The 18,742-nt window shown below is 38.1% G+C and overlaps 2 protein-coding genes across 4 annotated transcripts in view; both read left to right on the top strand.

The window, feature by feature from the left end:
* cul4b (cullin 4B) overlaps positions 1–4,050 on the top strand; it is a 10,106-nt gene extending 6,056 nt beyond the window's left edge. Inside the window, exons 12-19 of the mRNA XM_025063342.1 lie at positions 9–97; positions 180–265; positions 860–967; positions 1,066–1,179; positions 1,296–1,401; positions 1,793–1,965; positions 2,056–2,208; positions 3,017–4,050. Coding sequence (XP_024919110.1) covers positions 9–97; positions 180–265; positions 860–967; positions 1,066–1,179; positions 1,296–1,401; positions 1,793–1,965; positions 2,056–2,208; positions 3,017–3,112 — 925 coding nt within the window. The 3' untranslated portion in view covers positions 3,113–4,050. The remainder of the gene's footprint in view (positions 1–8; positions 98–179; positions 266–859; positions 968–1,065; positions 1,180–1,295; positions 1,402–1,792; positions 1,966–2,055; positions 2,209–3,016) is intronic.
* A 724-nt stretch (positions 4,051–4,774) lies between these two features.
* On the top strand, positions 4,775–18,553 carry lamp2 (lysosomal-associated membrane protein 2). Of its 3 annotated transcripts, XR_003052046.1 has the most exons (10): positions 4,775–4,936; positions 7,365–7,489; positions 8,349–8,559; positions 8,636–8,797; positions 9,351–9,520; positions 9,598–9,717; positions 10,592–10,646; positions 10,727–10,897; positions 16,117–16,820; positions 16,897–18,553. XR_003052046.1 is itself a non-coding variant. In XM_025063334.1 (9 exons), the coding sequence occupies exons 1-9, from the start codon at positions 4,888–4,890 to the stop codon at positions 15,477–15,479; spliced, it is 1,206 nt and encodes a 401-aa protein (XP_024919102.1). In that variant the 5' UTR covers positions 4,776–4,887; the 3' UTR covers positions 15,480–16,106. The 3 variants fall into 3 exon arrangements, 2 of the variants coding, with proteins under 2 accessions (XP_024919102.1, XP_024919103.1); XM_025063334.1 differs by lacking the exons at positions 16,117–16,820; positions 16,897–18,553 and adding an exon at positions 15,337–16,106 and having other exon boundaries at positions 4,776–4,936; XM_025063335.1 differs by lacking the exons at positions 16,117–16,820; positions 16,897–18,553 and adding an exon at positions 11,548–12,726 and having other exon boundaries at positions 4,778–4,936.
* The last annotated feature ends 189 nt before the right edge of the window (positions 18,554–18,742 follow it).

Here is an 18,742-nt window from a genome sequence, read left to right as displayed (position 1 = left end):
GGTGCTGTTTATAAAAAGGATGTGGCCAAAAGGTTGCTGGTGGGAAAGAGTGCTTCTGTTGACGCCGAGAAATCCATGTTGTCAAAGCTCAAGCACGGTGAGTTCAGTGGTTCTGTTAGTTTGACTCCGTTTGATGACGGAAATCAAAATTCAAACGGTGGTTTCTGGTGTTTCCTCAGAATGTGGAGCTGCTTTCACCAGCAAATTGGAAGGAATGTTCAAGGACATGGAGCTTTCTAAAGACATCATGGTTCAATTCAAACAGGTGAGAACATCAACACGACACAACACCTGTAGCAAACAAACTGACACAAGGATCGAATACTACTTGGAACCCTTCTGTCCAGATCTGTAATGCAGAATTTTTTTCATATTGAAATAAACAAAATAAAGTTTTGCGTAAACATTGGATATGGAACGACCAAAGCTTAATATTATAAACAATATTAATGACAAATTAAATATGAAATAGCCTTTCAAGTTCCTTTTTAATGTAAATCTTTTTTTCACAGGCCAACAACAAAAAAACAAACAAAATGTATATGCTAAAACATAGCACATACACCGCTAATAATACAAATCCTGACCGCATATACGGGCTATATACATGCGGGCCAACTCTAGTTCATATTTGATATGATCTTGCGGGCCAAATATAATTACACTGTGGACCAGATTTGGCCCCCGGGCCTGAGTTTGACACATGTGCCCTAGAACTAGACAGCACAAAAAAAAGTTCAGATGTGTCTATGGTAAAGGTCCTGTGTTCTCTGATAAAGACTATACAATAGCTCCTCCTACAGGTGACATTTTCTGGAATTTTATCTGAATATTTGAGGGCTTTCGTTTCCTCTTGCAGCACATGCAGTGTCAGAACATTCCGGGAAACATTGAGCTGACCGTCAACATCCTCACCATGGGCTACTGGCCCACCTATATCCCCATGGAGGTTCATCTCCCTCCTGAGGTCAGTGTTCAGCAAACAATCGGTAAACCCTGAAATCATGAAGAGCAGATTACCTTTTATATATATATATAAATAACTCTCGCTTCATCTCCACCCAGATGGTGAAGTTGCAGGAGATCTTTAAGACCTTCTACCTTGGGAAACACAGTGGCAGGAAGCTGCAGTGGCAGTCAACGCTGGGCCACTGCGTTCTTAAAGCTGAGTTCAAGGAGGTGAATAACACACTTAAACAAACATCTTCTGGTTTTTCAACTCAGTGACATGCATGCATGCAAATCATTGTCTTTGTTTTTTTCTTTTTTTTTTCTTTTTTTTTTCCTGAGCACAGGGTAAGAAGGAGTTGCAAGTCTCACTATTTCAAACCCTGGTTTTACTGATGTTCAATGAGGGAGAGGAGTTCACACTGGAGGAGATCAAACTGGCCACGGGAATAGGTTGGTTCTTCCTCATCTGATGTTTTATGCTTGGCTAATCTGATGATAAAGCCAGACCAGGATAACTATTAGGCTTCTCTTTTCTTTCTTGAACCCCTTTAGCTAGGGCTATCTATCTATCTATCTATCTTAAAATTCAGTGCAAAGCCGAACGCTCCTTTTAAAAGCACGGCATGTCATTAGTTTAAACGTTTAAAATAGCTGTTGTTTCCCAAAGCGCCTCCTGGAGTTTTTCTTTGTACCTGTTAATAGTTCCTGTAATGATGTGCCTGGTCTATATATTCACACTTGATGACTCTCGGTTTGGACGTCCAGTTTTAGCCTTTAATTAGGACAGGACTCACGCCTGGATTTGCAGTGATGCTAAACCGTTTTTTGTGCTGGTTCACAGAGGACAACGAACTGCGCAGGACTCTGCAGTCTCTGGCCTGCGGAAAAGCTCGAGTCCTTGCAAAAATCCCCAAAAGTAAAGACGTGGAGGATGGAGACAAGTTCTCTTGCAACAACGACTTCAAACACAAGCTGTTCAGGATCAAAATCAACCAGATCCAGATGAAAGAAACGGTGAAGCTGTGGCTTCGATCGATGTTCATTCCCATTGCATTCCCATTTGTACGGTTGTCATTTTTATTGTAAACTTTTTGACCACTACAGGTGGAGGAGCAGGCCAGCACGACAGAGCGGGTTTTCCAGGACCGTCAGTATCAGATTGATGCTGCCATCGTGAGGATTATGAAAATGAGAAAAACACTGAGCCATAATCTGTTGATGTCGGAGGTTTACAACCAACTCAAGTTCCCCGTGAAGGTGAGAAACTGGAAGTTGACTCTGAGATTAGTTTGTAGAATTATACAGTTAAATACGCTAGTCCAACTTAAAATGTTACAATTATTTGGTCTAGATCAGGCGGTCAAAAACGTGGGGGCACCTTGTAGCCCCCGTGGAGTACCTAAGCTGCCCACCGGGGGTGTTCTAAAGATCTGTTACTGTTCTTTTTGAATCAATTACACTTGCAATAATAATGGATTCAATGACAATGATCCAAGGAGTGTCTACTATATTCAGTGACAATGATCCAAGGAGTGTCTACTATTGTATGTCCAATTACCAATTCTTATAATCATAATTATAATATTAATATTATAATAAAGCAATTATTATGACATTGTTCTGTATCAAAAGAAATTATTATGACATTGTTCTGTATCAAACAAGTGGTTCTGCATAGTCACAGGCCAGATATGAGGGCTTCACGGACAGGAAGTGGCCCTTGGTCCAGATGTTTGGGGCTCTTAAGAAATAACAGACCGTTTGTAAAGTAGTTTAAAGTTAACAGAAGCTGAAGTAAACAATCGATGGATCTTAGTCTATAACAGCAGATAGTTAGCAATAAAAGTAGCTATAAAAAGTAGAACTAACACAAGAAACAGCTCTGCAAAACTAATCTCTAAAAGTTATCGGAGGAAAATGTCAAGGTTAGACAAAAGATAGTTACGATGTGTCTCGTTCGTTACCGTCTGCCTCTTTCTCTTCTTAGTGAATCTCTCTCATGGAGAGAATTTCTTTCTTCTCCTTTCCTTTACCTTTTCTCCCTCTAATCCTTCTCCTCCTCCAGCCTGCAGATCTGAAGAAGAGGATAGAGTCTCTAATCGACAGAGATTACATGGAGAGAGACAAAGAAAACTCTAACCAGTACAACTACGTGGCCTAACGGCAGCAAAAGAGATGGTGACAATAAACAGGGGGAGGTCGTCCAGTCCAGATGGTACAGTCCAGTCCAGCTCAAAGCAGTTCCGAGTGATCACTTTTTGCTCCAGTGGATGTTCACGTTCATCATCTTCAACCTAACGAGTAAACAGTGGGGGAGGGTTGGGGGGTCCAGCTGGATCTTGAATCCTGTCGGATCCTGGATCCTCTGCAGGTGTCTGTCTGATCAGACACTGATCCTTGAACTGCATGAAAACAGAACTGTCAGTAATTAGTCTTGGTGCCTCTGAGGGAGACGTGTCGGTCTGCTGTGGACAGTAAAGACACAGATGGTGTTCAATTGCCCTTTTTCTTTCTTTCTTTGTTTTTGGAGAAGAAAACGTATTTATTTTCAAACCCAGATCCTTTGTCCATCGTTTAACCTAAGATACTTTATATCCATCCATGTTGCTTTTCTTATTATGTTCAGTTTCCGAGATAGTCACAAAACTATTCGACGCTCCAAGTGAACTAAGCAAACAATTTTGAGACTGACATGATTTTGTGCAAAAACGTTTTGAACCCATAACACAATCGCTCTGTGCCAATCCGAAATAGCACTTCTTCCTGTTCAAGCTGCTAAAAGACTTTTTCTAGACTTCATCTATTTGAGTTTGTTTTTCTTTTTGATGTGTTTGTACATAAGTCATTTAAGCAGCAAATCCCAAGCTTTCTTAACGTGTTGTGAAAACGCAACGCTCTCGCCATTGTTCACTTCGACTAATGTGGTGTCAAATCCCTTTCGTACACTATTTCATCAAAACTCTTATTATTATTTGGTTGAAGTAAAGTCTGTGAGGCTGGTAGGAAACCTTCAAACCAGGCGGAAAACAGAATGGTTTGACATGTTTGTACGGCTCTGTTAGATTAATGGCTTCAGATTAAAACAACTGTTTGAATCTGTGTTTCTTCTTATTTTCGAAAATAACATTTTTCTTTCTTTTAAAAAAGGACTGCTATAGTGTCACCAAATCAAACCAGTACCGGTTCTGCCTAAGAACTCAAGACTCTCATGAACTAGGAATGCCAGTCTCACAGGTGCTACCTTGAAAGAAGGTCGACAACAGAAGAGAGAAATGTTGGTGAGTGTTCCGGTGTTTTGGGTTTTATGTTTTCTATTTCAGGGAGCTGATTAGGTTTTACACTTTTGTGTAGAAAGATGTATTCTATTTTAATGTTTGTCCTGCACTGGGGAAGTTGCACCAGTGCTAGTACTTTGTACAACAAGAATTGCAGTTTTGTGAAAACTACAGTGTATAAGTGGCAAGCCTCAACAAAAGTCTTATCTACAAAACTGCTGAGTAGTTTGGGAACCACTGTTGCAAGTTATGTAAGTGACTGAATTAATATTCTGACAAGCATTTTTAATACTTCTGAATTAATTTTAATATAAGGTGTTTGTATGAAAATTGCATCAAAAACATTAAAACGGAAAAACAACTTTACGGAAAATGTGTTTAAAATATTTCTATAAAAAAATGCAATCACCTAAATATGATATGACACATAGATATAAACGTTATCGTGTTTTTTTTATTTTTTAAATCAATTCCTGCTTTGACGGTTTGACTTTGATTTTCTAAACGTATGCACATAAACCTGAGCTGTTTCGTCATCCATCACATGACTCACTTCCCGGTTCAGTGTTCAGCGGCTCGACTGCAGCTCAAACCCGAACACAGAGCATTTTGTCGGCCGGCTATCTGTTTCTGCTCCTCGCGACTAAACAACAACAGAACTATGAGCCGCTGCGCTGCTGCCTATGTTCTGCTGCTCGTCTGTGGCACTGGTACGTGTTTTAATATTACTACCTAATTCTTCATATCTGTCTAAAATTAGGATAAAAAACAAACAAACCAAAAAAACACTTGGGTTTATTGACGTGACGCGTTTAAAGTTATTTTCGGGGCCTCAAACTAATGTGAAAATCAGAAATGAATTTTTTTTTTTACTGTTTGTTGTCATATTTAATTTTTAAATCATAATACGAATCGAATGTGCTGTGTGTGACATGTTTTATTTTGTAAAAATACGATTCACTCGAAGAGACGTTGTCCAGATGTAGCTTAGCATTAGCTGCTGATTTGTTTCCTACGTCAATAACGCAACAAAGTGTTTGGTCTGTATATCAAACGGTTATGGCATCAAATTTACTGTCACCAGTCTTTTAAAAGAACAACATTTTATACAAATAAAGCCCTTCTAATCAATGTCAACCGAACATATAAAAAAACACAACTATTTTCATTATTTGGCTAGTTAGCTCGCAGTGAATCGAACCGGAAATCAGAAATTATGACCATGACGCGTGAGGTTTATAAACGTTACTATTTAACGATTAAACAACTGAATTAAAAGCGAGCAAGATGTTAACACGTTTTTTATATATGAGAATTTAAAAAACGCTTACAAAATGGCCTGTTTCCATGAGCCATCAAATGAGGTAAGCTAGTACAAAATGAATGAGTTTGTAACATTAAAATCTAAGCATTTTAAAAAAAGATTTTTTTCTATGTCTTTTATAATAAAAGAACGCAACAAAATATTTTAACGTCCCGTTACTTTCACCCGGGAATGAGTGTAATTATCCTGATATTATGGCCATTAACAGGTATTCTGTTGTTTTGATTCTGTTGCATCATATTATATTCAAATTTTAACTGTGTGATTTAAATCGCACTGTGATAGCACATTTAAGGTCGAGGTTTTAAGATTCGACTGTAAAATTGGTACGTGGAGGCGCTACAGGATTCTCTGGCACGAGAAAAGCACTGCTGCGCCTGCGCACAATAAAACTGCTTTCTGTTTCAGATAGACTAACGAAAACGTTCCTTTTAGGGATATTTAAAGTTTGGCTATTTTCTAATATACATTTAAAATGTAAGAGACAACAACAAAAAAAAAAAACATAAACAACTGCCTGGCCAAATTCTCCACACTACAACATTGTTTACTACTGTATATGTCTGATTAGCAGTGTATTTAATGGTTATTCGTGTAAATTAGCCAGTGATTTAATTTAATTTTATAATAAGGGGTGTACAGTGTGGATTTAGACATGTTTATTTCCATCTGATCTTTGTTACGTTGAACTTAGGATAAGAAAGCATGTGATGTTTTTTGTCTTTCACTTTAAACATTAGCAAACCTAATAGTTGATCTGACCTAATAGTACATGGAATTATCAAGTTTTTCCGTAACAGTCCGTTGTTTGGTGGGTTTTTTTTTTTCTTCTATTATTTAAATAGACAGTTTTGGATAATTGGTTTATTGTTCCTTGTTTTCGTTTCCCTGTTGAACAATTTTTGTTCATCATTACAAATGAACTAGTAAAACATAATGGCTGTAGTTAATGTTTTACTTTCTATATAAAATACTGCATGACGAACCCACTGCATTTTATGTCACGTCTAAAGTTTAATTACAGCACTAGGATGATGATTGTACAAAAATATGTTTTTAAAGCTCAGACAAACAGTCGAAGGGCTAAAATTTCTGCTGCTTGCAAAGTTGATGACAATAAAAGCTGCAGTTGAGTCGATGACTGTGCACATGTGGATGAACTCTGACCTACGTTGTTGACCTCTGCACAGTATTGTTTTCAGAATCTGGAAATCAATGTTTTACTGACCGTTAAATCTTTAGACACAGTGCATTTTGAGCTGTGGAGTCTTTGTTGTAAATGTATGCTAACGGGTTTGATCTTGGATTAGTGTAATCCAGTTTTGTTGATGTCATTACCCGACTGTGTCATTGTGTCCATATGATCAGTCATGTGCTCCATCATTGCCTTTCCCTCTATTTAGAAAACACAATCATCAAAAAGGAAAAAAGAAACTGAGGTTGTGAGTTTTATGCTGACCAGAAAGTCTGTCGCTGGCTACATGTAGTGGGTTAAAGTTAATAAATAACACTGTTGATACCAGTTCTATCCTGCTCTGCAGTTTAACACTCACTGCTCAGTCTTAGTGAGATGCACTGATTGCATTTGTTATTATCTTTTTGGCGATTCTGATCATTCTTATTACAAGTGATTATGAAACATTTCTTACAAACTCTCTGTTGCAGGTTTCATCTTCATTATTTTCTGTTGTACTTTCTTTTTTACGTTGACAGCTCGCTAGTGCTGAATGTCTCTCAATTGTACTTAACTAATTGTGCATGTCAGTAACCTACTCATGGTAGGTCCTACTCTGAGAACTTCTTTGTCTTCTCAGTCTTCCAGCTTTCGCATGGAGTTGAAGTCAACGTCAAAGACAAAGACGGCAAACTATGTCTCTATGCAAATCTGAGTGTGGCATTGTCAGTGTCATATGAAGCAGCAGCAGCAGCAGAGGAGAAAGTGAGTATGCTTTGAGCGACTGAGTTGATGTCACATTTGATGCTGAGAGATCTTATCTCAGCCACAGCTTTACTCTCGGTCTGAAACGCTCATGAACTTTTTTTTTAAGCTTTATTTTAAATGATTTTTTTAACATGTCACTTAAGCAGCTTAATCCTGTGGCAACGCTCATGAACTGTTGTTTAAGCTTTATTTTAAATGATTTTTTACACATGTCACTTAAGCAGCTTAATCCTGTGCAACCCCTTCTCGCTCCTACACCAACAAAGTTGCTGGTGCAAACCTGCCTGCTGCTCAGCACTATAAATAGATATCAGTTTGCTGCCCACAAACCATTATTTGCTTTGACCTCCATTTATTTCTGTTCAAGCCCACAAGTCTCGTTGGGTGTTGCTGTTTACCGTCCACAAAAGCACAGTGAGGATTTTATTCTTGAGTTTCAGGAGTTTTTAACAGGCTTAACTACTAGGTTGTACCAGTGGTGGCTTAGTGGTTAAGGAAGCGGACTTGGGTCCGGAAGGTTTCAGGTTTGAGTTCACCTGCTGCCTAGTTACTGAGGTTCACTTAGAATAGCACCGTCCCTACACCCTGCTCACTTTGGTAATGGGTTAGGAGCAGAGGTCACATTTCGTTGCGTGCAACGGTGGGCTGTGTCACAATGAGTATAGTAGTGAAAGTATTTCACTTTCACTCACTCCTGATCATGAGGATTTTTATATCTTGTGTCAACTGTACCATTGATCATCTGGCCACTTATTTTAAATTCAAGTAAGTGGGTTGTCTCTCAAGTAGTTTTTTTTTTTTTAACTTGTAATAGGTATCATATCTTTTTTTTTTTTTTTACTTGCGTTCATTTCAGACTGTAAACATCCAACTTCCCGAAAAAGTGACGACAGAAGGAAGTACGTGTGACAGCAGCAGCAGCAGTTCAGTGCTGAAGCTGAATTTTGGAGAGGGCCACTCTCTGAGCATGAACTTCTCCAAGGATGTTAACAAATACACGGCTGACTTTATCACCTTCTCCTACAACCTCAGCGATTCCTCCGTGTTCCCAGATTCGGTTTCCAATGGTAAGAAGAATACTACAGAAAAATTCAACTGTCACCAATTATGACCTGCTAATTTTATCAATTTTATCTTCTTTAGAAACCAAGTCTGTGAGTGCCAAGACTGGGATTATAAGCATCGATGCGGACACCTGCTACTCCTGTATGAGCAGTGACCTGATTGAGGCCGGTCTGGTCAACATGACACTGTCAAATGTCCTCATGCAGGCATTTGTGGCCAATGGCAGCAAAAGCGAGAATCGTAAGTTCAAACTCAGTATGTCCAATTACAACTGCAGTCGAGGAGGTGAGAGGAAACTCCCAATGATCAGACTGGAGTTTGAAATACAGCAATTTTAAGTCATATGGTTGGGAAAAGCTTGTAAAAAAAAAAAATCTTCATCTTCTACATATGACAAACATGTATCTTGAAAGTCCTTGGACTCAACTTGGAAAAAAGGTATACGAGTTTCCAGACCCTGAATATCTAGGTCTAGTTTTAAATATTGACTTGAGATATTTATTTCTGAACCACGTGATCTGGACAAATCTGATTTAGTGCTGGAAACAAGAACTATTTCCAGTGCAGGCACCAGTACAACAGAAACTGTTCCCATAGCGGAACCGAAGACAGTAGCATGATCTACGAGGTTCCCACTGCGGTGTCCTTAACCACAGTCCCCTTAACCACAGTTGACATTTTAAAAAGCGGACCAACAGTCATTCTAATGTAGTTCCTTCATGTGTTTTTTTTCCCCCCTCTTCTCTTACTGTAAAATATTTTATCATTAAATTATCTTATTTTCTCCCTTCAGTCACCATCTGTTCTGCTGACCAAACCACAACCTCTGCTGCTCCCACCACTCACGTCACCACCGACGCCCCTGTCACCAACTCCACTTTCACTACTTCTCTTCCTCCCACCACCCCCACCNTGTGTCTGCTGGCCAAGTTTGGACTGAGGCTGGGTTTCAAGCAGGAGGAGGTAAGTCAATTTCCCCTAACACTAAACCATAAACATCCAGATGTTCTTCCACAAACTCTCCGCTTATTCTGTTACAGAACTACACAGAGATAAACCTGGAGCCCAACAAGACCAAAGCCGCTGGACTCTGTGGTGAGAAGAGCAGTGATCTGCACCTGGTGTCGGACACCATCGATCTGCTGTTAACCTTCTCTAATGTGAGTCCACGTTCAAGTGCTGTTGTAGAACGCATTCAGCTCGTGTCTAGGGTGTCCGCTGTAGTTGATTTAAGGGTTGTCAAAAATACACATGAATCGTGTTTAGTAGTTTGTGAAGATTAATCAGACTAAATTATTTGGCAGAATGATGCAAACCGTATACAGGGTGTCATCAGTTACGACATTTACGCTTCACGGATACCAAGCTAGGAAATTACAGTGGGGTTGTTTGTTTTTTTTTTGTTATTAGCGTCGGTCGGTACTTATGTATATTATTTGAGTGCTGACTTATGGAAAAATTCGAGTTACATCTCTCCATAGGAACAGAATTCCGACGTAAGTCAAGGACCCCAGTGTTCAACAATTGCACCCTTCCTCCATTTACCGTTGCTCTAGTACGGTCAACGAACACGTTGCTATTGGCACACCAGATGGGAGAGAAGTTTTTGTTTCACGAAGTTTTATTTGCGTCCAATCAACCTCAGAGAGGGCGGGGCAATAAATAAGGGAGACTGTAGACTGATCAATATTGTTGAAAACGACATCAGCGAAGTTTGAACGATATCAAAGTCCACACATTCTGCAAGCCACAGTCTATGAGGCAAAGATGAGGTCGTATTTTATTTATTTGCAATTTCTTTCTGGACTTTATCAATATTAATTGTTAATCACTAACTTGTTGTCATTTGTCGTTTTGCTACAGCAATTAATTGTGATTCATTTCAATCATGATTAATTATGATTAATCAGATTAAAATATGAATTGTTGACATTTATCTTTAAAAATATAATCGATTTCAAATATCAACATTTAAATGCAACACAATGTGACAAACTGGGTTGAATTTTCATCTTAAAATATTTCTTGTTACAGGACTCGGGCAAATTCCACCTCCAGACTCTGAACGTGAAAGTGAAGACCGGCTCGGGTAAAGTAGCAAAGTCATATCTTCTTGGAGAGTTTGTGAGAGATTTCTGTCACTGAGGCTGATGTTGTGTTGACCCTAAGGTGTGGAGTTTAACGAGTCCAAGTCTAACCTGAGTCTGTGGGAGGCAGCTGTCGGCAGCTCCTACATGTGTAACAAAGAGCAGAACTACACCATCACCGAACGGCTGAGTCTCTACACGTTTAATCTTCAGGTTCAGCCCTTTGGAGTCGTGAAGGGAGGTTTCAGCACAGGTAGGTTCTTAATCATCATTGTGTTATGTTGTAACTTGTTATAATGCGAAAATTACGACGCTGCCGTAAGTTGACGCCACAGAATTGTTCAGATGAACTGTGATAAACAACTACGAGGCGAGTCATTCGTGAAGCCAGTAATAAAAGTAGAATTCAGAGCAAACAAAAAAAAACGTATATTGACTTTTATAAATAAGTAATGAAGGACTTGAGAAGTTGTACATATTTTATAAATAAGTAATGAAGGACTTGATCACTTTCAACTTCACCGGTTTGATTGATGACCATGATGTCGAGACAATTCCGTGACAATACTGAGGATCTGTCATATATTTTCAAGATCAAAAAACAATGTCACGGGAAAATAAAAGAAAGAAAGAAAGAATGTACATGAAGCCAATGTCATGTTGAATTTACATGAACAGGACAAAAGATTTATTTGCAGTCACTGTAGAAAAGCGAAATCAGTCTCATTTATATGATACTATTTCAACAGCTGGGGGTACGGTAACGGCTGACAGTAATTTTGACCTAATGTTTTTTTACTTGTTTCTGCTGCAGCTTTGAGCTTTTTTTTTTTTTAACTTCACCTTCAGAATGACTGATAAGATTTAGTTCCACTTACTCACTGACTCTCTTCTCATCTGCAGCCACTGAATGTTCTCTGGACGACGCCAGCATCCTAATCCCAATCATTGTTGGCGCCGCTCTGGCCGGCCTGATTGTCATTGTAGTAATTGCTTACGTGATTGGTCGAAGAAAGACTTACGTTGGATATCAGACCCTTTAAATCAGTCCCAAAGCATCGGGGCATACACAAGCCTGGTCCTTGGCTTTTAAATGACGATAATACAATAATCTATTACAGTTTCTCAAAGCATCTTTCATAATCGACAAATCCATACATCAACAAGAGATTGGATTTTAATGAATGAATTTTCAAGGACCAAACTTGTTTATCCTTGTTTGTTTCTTTTTGCTGTTTTTTTTTTGTCTTTGTTTTTGTTTGTTTGAATGTTTCCTTTTTTTTTTCCTTCCACTTTTGTAAAATTGTCAAGTGCAAAGATCTGTGCTTCTACCAAATTGAAATGAAATTCTCAGATAATTTTCTGTTCTCTAAATCTCACCGGTTATACTTCATACACACATATCCTCAAACCCTGAGGTTAAATGACAAAATTATTTTTTTAATTAAATGAAATTATGATTTTTGGGTCGAACAAATTGACAGAAATAATAAATGTGTGACAGTAGCCACAGCACGATCCTGCACTTGTTCTTTAGACACACATTCCTTCTTTGTCGTTTGTGTCATCTTTTTTTCTTTGTGCACATTTGTTTGTTTTTTTTTTGTTCTTCATTTTTGGTTTTACCTTTATCCCCCGTTCATATCTCCCCTAACACATACAGTAACATCCATGAAGTGCGACGTTGACCTTTTTTCTAAAAAAGCCCAGGTGAAAAGTTTTCAGTGGGTACGAAAGCTTTAGTCAACGGTTTGTCCCTGCAGAGCAGGGGAAACTGAAAAAAAATAGTCTATGGTTTCATATGTAAAAAAAAAAAAAGAAAAAAGTGTTTGAATATAAATGTGAATAAGTATCATCAAATATTTAGCAGAGCATAATGACAGTCATCCTTAAAGCGCGTAGGCTCTCGATAAGGACTTTGTCATTCCTTTTATCAAACCCACGACTTCTTTGGTCAAATTCAATCTGCACTTTATCTGCTTCATCATTTAAACACTGTTCAAAAAAAGGCGCCCTCAAATTTTACAAACTGAATTTTTGGACATTAAAAGGGAAAAAAAAAAAAGAAATCAATTATCTTTACATGCAAATGCACTAATACTCTGTGTGTATGTGAGCGATTGATGTGTATAATGTGTGTGTGTGTGTGTGTGTGTGCATCAGTTTAAGGAGATGGTTCGGGCCTTTACCAACTGTGGTTAGAGACTGACGCTCAGGTCAGTGGTGGGGTCTGGGACCAATCTGGTGGTCACTTAACAGACTTAATTAAAAATGCTCAGATCATTTACAACCTGTTGGTTTTGAACAACTGCGAACCGACTCACTCTCCCAGACCAAAGTTTAGAGACGGTCAGTGATTTTTTAAATCACAGGGACACCGACGCTGCTCGTCTTCTAATTGCTTCTTTGGTCAGATTGATGTGTCATTGAAAATTGGAAATCCATACAAATTATTTCAAACGGTCGATTGCAAATCACAGGGACACCGGCGCTGCTTGTCTTCTTATTGGAAATCAATACAAATTATTTCAAACGGTCGATTGCACAAAATCACATTTGAATTTATTGACGAAGGCAGCATGGGGGTCACCAACCGCTTTCTTTATGCTCTTCAGTTTGTGTTACAGCGTTCTTAAGAAGATAAGGCAAATGTTGAACAAATAAATATTGATTATTATTAATTACTATAATTTCCGGACTGTAAGTCGCACTTTTTTTTCATCCTTTGGCTGGGTTTGCGACTTATATATTAAAATATATAATTTCACTCACAGCCACTGGAGGGCACTCTAGGTGGCTGGAGCGACTTATACTCCGGAAAAAATATCTGATCTTAACTAGCTAACATTACTATATACTTTGGGAGTCAGGCTGATTCCAGACCCCAGCACTGAAGTTGTGTCAGTACTTGCCATAAGCGCGTTTATAAAAGCTCAACTCACTCTGTGTGGCCTTGAAAACTTAGCTTAAGGTACTTAAGGTACTTAAGGTAATACTTTTTACAAAGTAAAACCTTTCCCTGCAGGGACTGCTTTTTTTCTTTTTTTTTTTCTTTTGTTTAGATGTGTTGAGTGATTGATACGGCTGTCATGTCCCCCTGTTGGATATTGCTTAAAGGTACAGCACATAGGTATTTAATTAAAGGGACTGAACCGGGCTGGCTGTGTTCACACCTGTACACATTTCAGATCTGGTCTCAACATTTAAATTGATTCTCAGTACAATTTGCTCCATACGAGTTCATATAAATTCAAATCCAGATGTGTGCAGGAGATCACGCCTCCTGACCAAAACTGCTGTGAGAATTTCAGGGCCACGTGAGACATGGATTTGTCAGTAATACAGTTGAGCTCTGACTCTTTTTTTTCTTTTGTTTTTTTCTTTTTTTCTGAAATAGCAGCAAAACCTGTGGTAGGTTGTTGTTGACTTTTTGTGTTGTTTCTTGTAAAAAAAAAAACAAAAAAAAACAACAACTTTCTGTTAACTATGGCTGAAGACAAATTTTGTAGTGTAAGTATTATTTAGTAAATGGCTTCTGTGGTTAGTTTTGCCAGCTTTGTTTGAATAACAGCACCACACTTCAGCGTTCTGTGTCCTTGTTTATTTCAAGCTGTTTTCGATCTCGGTTTGCCTTAACGGTGAAGGTTTTGCAGCGACATTGTAAAGGTTTGGTGTTATGAGCAGTTTATTCCCATTCCTGCCGCCTTCGCGTCACACTCACTGTTGTTGTTTTTTTTTTTTTGATCCAATAGGCTGTCCCCAAGTAGAGCCGAAGTTTTTACACTATGTTGTCAATTTGCATTTCAGGCCAATTTGGCCAGTAGATGCTGACTGACGTTTCCCGCATCTCATATAAACTCCCTAAACGCATTTAAAAATCCAGTGTTGGAAAAACATTTCAGACGCGCTAGCGAAGTTCAGAACGCCGTTTGCAGAACTTGTGACGACATTAGCCATTGGTTAAAATAAATCCGAGGATCTTCCTGGAACGCTGATGGTGGACGCCTCTGACCTTCTGTGGTGATCCTCAGGTTTTCGGTCGTCATATATAACAATAGTTGATGATGGTGGTGTTTTAAAATCCGAGTAAAAGTTGCGTAGCGTGTCCGCAGCTTTAGGAACCGGTTTCCGTCTTTGACGTGCCGTCTCTTAAACCTGTCTCCACCGTAGACATTTTCTGACACCAATCTCCAAGACTTTCTCTCAAATTGGGTAAAAATTCTCATTCGTCCTTCAAAACCCACCTAGTGGTCAATATTGGGATTACACTTTAAAACGAGGGCTACAATCACCTGTTCCTTTCAACGTAAATTGAACCACTAATGTTTTACCTTGACATTTCTTTTCTCCGTACGCATACATTCACACACACACACACCGCCATTAAAGGGAACATCGCTGCATCACCATCTCGTGTTCTTTGGAGTTTTTTTTACTCTCTGCTTTCTCACCCTGTCGACAAGTTATTTTTGTAGCTGTGTGTGTGTGTGTGTGTGTGTGTCAGACTGCAGAAGAGCTTTTTTCAGGATTTCATGATGTACAAAATAAAAAGTTGTCCTGGACACTTGACTTTAACGTTTGTTCCTTTTTTTGTCACGTCGGTTTTGTTTTGTGTTGAACGTCGTTCAGTCGTCAGCTCATCTTTCTCACTTTGTGAAACTGTCTCTGTTGTGTTTCATGGTTCTGGTCCAGCTGAAGACTGCCAGGCTGACGAAGACAGCTTCCTCGTTCCCATCGCTGTGGGCGTGGCCCTGCTTGTTCTCATTCTTATCGTTGTTGTGGCATATTTCATTGGGAGAAAGAGAAACATGGCCACGGGCTACGAGTCTTTCTAGTCCACACTTAACGTCCTGTCACTTCTTTGCCTTAACAAAAAAAAAACAAAACAACAAAATGTCTTTTTCTTTGCTCTTTGACTAAAAATATGAGCGCTCTGTGCCATAATCACATTTCCTTCCATGTGTTTTTAACTCATCGGGAACAAAGGACATTTTGGGAAAAATGTATTTTTGTGATCAGAATTTGGAAAAACATGTCAACTTCTCCCAATTTTTCCACATTTGTAACTTTAAAACACCGTATGATTAGCTGAAATTTTCACATTTTTGAAATGAGAAGACATTTTTCAACACATTTCCGACACATTCCTAAATTTTGTCAATGCTGTGTTAACATCTACGGAGGTCATTTTTGTTTAGCTGCGACTAAAAATCCATTCCCTTTTTCGGTGTGCGGTTCTCGAAAAGCCGTACTGTTCCTTTAATAACCACTAAACAAACAGCCCTTGTGATTTCCTCTGATCTTTACGTTGCCTGTACTCTTTAATTCCATGTCCAGTCTTATCTCTGTTGCTGTTTTTCCTGTGTGTTTTCTGCTGAAGAATCTCAGCCTACTAACACTCCGTCTCTGCTTGTCTCTCTCTCTCTCTCTCTTTTTTTTTCATTTCTTTTTTTTTGTCTCTCTGTCTGTCAGCTGAACAATGCTTCCTGGACTCTGATTTGAGCTTTCTGGTGCCCATTGCAGTGGGCGTGGCCCTCAGTTTCCTCATCATCCTTGTTCTCATCTCTTATCTGATTGGTCGGAGGAAGAGTCGCACTGGCTACCAGTCTGTATAAACCAGGCTGGGGTTTTTTTTTTTTTTCCCTCCTCTTTTCCCTCTCTGCCTTTTCTTTTCCTGTGAGACTGTCCCACCGAAGACGAGCTGCTGTCTTCATTTCCACTTCCTGTTTTAAATTTCTGCCTCATTTGTGTTCGGCTCTGGCAACTGAACATTTGGAACAAGAATGTTTTTAAAGTGTAAACTTCCGTTAGATTTTTGCATGTTTAACCAAACTAAAAGGATTAGCTGTGGTTTGATGTTCAACACCTTTACTCCAGACTGACAGAATCACTCTTTACACGGTATAGTGCCAGGAACTTTGCGTATCAAAAAGCTTTCTCATAAACAAGAAGTTCCCTTTTGGGAGAGACTGTCTGTGGGGGGGGGGAAAATGTTCGCTAAAGACGAATTACCGTATTTCCAGAATATGAAAAAAAATGTGACTCACAGTAGTAGCAAATACTGGTACACAAGTCTAGAGTGCCCTCTAGCGGCCATCAGTGTCAGTGCGACTTATTTTAATATATAAGTCGCACTTGTGTATAAGTCGCAAACCCAGCCAAAGGATGAAAAAAAAGTGTGACTTATAGTCGGAAAAATACAGAAGTTCCTCAGAGTTCCAAAACCTCTTGGACTTCCTGGTGGATCCTCAGACGTGACTTATAGTCCGTAAAATACAGAAGTTCCTCAAAGTTCCAAAAGCTCTTGGACTTCCTGGTGGATCCTCAGACAAAAGTCGCTTCTTTGGGCCATTGTAAAGTCCTTTGTACATAGACAACAGTCCAAATAGTTCTGCGTGAGGACCACTGTTTTTCAAAAAACGCCCAGTGGTAACAAATGAAGACAGCACTTCATTGTATTGTCCCCAGCATCTAGTACTGTTCCTATACCGGACACTTAGTTACTCAAATTCCACTTAGTTCCTGGTACTATTTTTCTTGTTTGTGTATAATACCTCCCCTAAAAATCATGTATACATTTCTCTTGTATAAAAGTGTTAATATTTAATGAATGTAGAAATAATACTTTTGTCTGATCTCGACTGAATCGACTGAAAAAAAAAACACCTAAACTGATGTTTTTCATTTTGTGCCTCAGAATTTCACCTCAAATATTTTTTTATTTAAATCACAATACCTGTCATTATGTAAATGTCTCCGTTTAGATCTGCCCGGTGATAGAAATCCAGGTATTTCAAAAATATCTAAAATGTTTTCAATTGAATATTGAAGTGAAAAAACATGTTGTTTTTTTTAATTATAATATTGTTGATTTTTTTTTTTTAGAAAGTTAACCTTTAATACAATTTCAATACCCGTACCAAATAAAGTTTTCTTCTATTTTTTTTAAAAATATATTTTACTCCAATGTTCACGTCAAAGACTGACATCGAATTACGTTTTTTCCATCACAATTAGCGACTCTTTTTTTTTTTGTGTCTTTCTTTGATTGCGACACCAAATAAAAAGTCATTGATGAAACATAAGAGACCGATTTTTATTTCGACTTTGCACTAAAATGTATATTTATGTTTTGAATAAATGCATTTACGTTGTGCTTTACTGTATTATGTTAATTGTTATTATTAGTACGTTACACAATTGAAACACTATTGAGCGCCTGGTAATATTTATTTATCTGTACAAACCACCGTATGAGTTCCTGGCACTAGCATTCTGCGTACAATCCCCTGATTATTAAACAAAAGATTAACAAAATGAGCTGCTCTGCTGCCATCTAGTGACTGGAGGCTAAGTTGAACTGATGTCTAAAACCAGAGATCATGTCAGATTTGACTTAAAACAAACCTTCCGATAACACTTCACAGAACAGTTTGTGTCTTTATTGATCAGTTTCATGTAGTATTTTTTCCAATTTCCACGGGCAAATATTTTTTTTTTTTACAAAAGAAAAAGCAATTATTATAAATGTAACTGTGCTATAAGAAAAAAAAGAAAAATACACTACACGTATATTACTATCATTGTATTTTACTGTGTAAGTTCAGCTCGAGTCCTGCTTTCAGTGTGTTTATCGGACATATTTGAATTCTTACAATTTACAATTAAAAAAAAAAAAAAAAAGTATTAGTTACCACAGAAAAACCAGCGACAAAAATAACTGGACAGAACAAATCTAAACGTATAATATAGTTTGGAGTTATTGATGAGTTTGCATAGACGGGAATATGAAGAGATGTTTAGTTAATTAATCCATGAATCTTATATTTAACAACATGAAATTTGAAATCGCTGTGTCCAGAACCAGAACACATACGCCAGAAAAATAATCATTTTCACACCTAAAAAAAAAAAAAAAAATATTAAACTGGAATTTGAATTGATTTTAAATTTGTCACCAAAATCTGTATGAAAAAAAAAATCTACAAAATAAAAATTGTATGCTGACCATTTTTGCACATTTTTTTTTCCCCAAAAGAAGATAAGAAGTTTTTAGATAACACCAAAATCTGTATGAAGAAAAAAAATCTACAAAATA

This window comes from Cynoglossus semilaevis, chromosome 15, assembly GCF_000523025.1.
Source record: "Cynoglossus semilaevis isolate Cse_v1.0 chromosome 15, Cse_v1.0, whole genome shotgun sequence".
Lineage (NCBI taxonomy): Eukaryota > Metazoa > Chordata > Actinopteri > Pleuronectiformes > Cynoglossidae > Cynoglossus > Cynoglossus semilaevis.
Note: the sequence above shows the minus strand (reverse complement) of the source record. Positions and strands in the feature narration are given on the sequence as shown.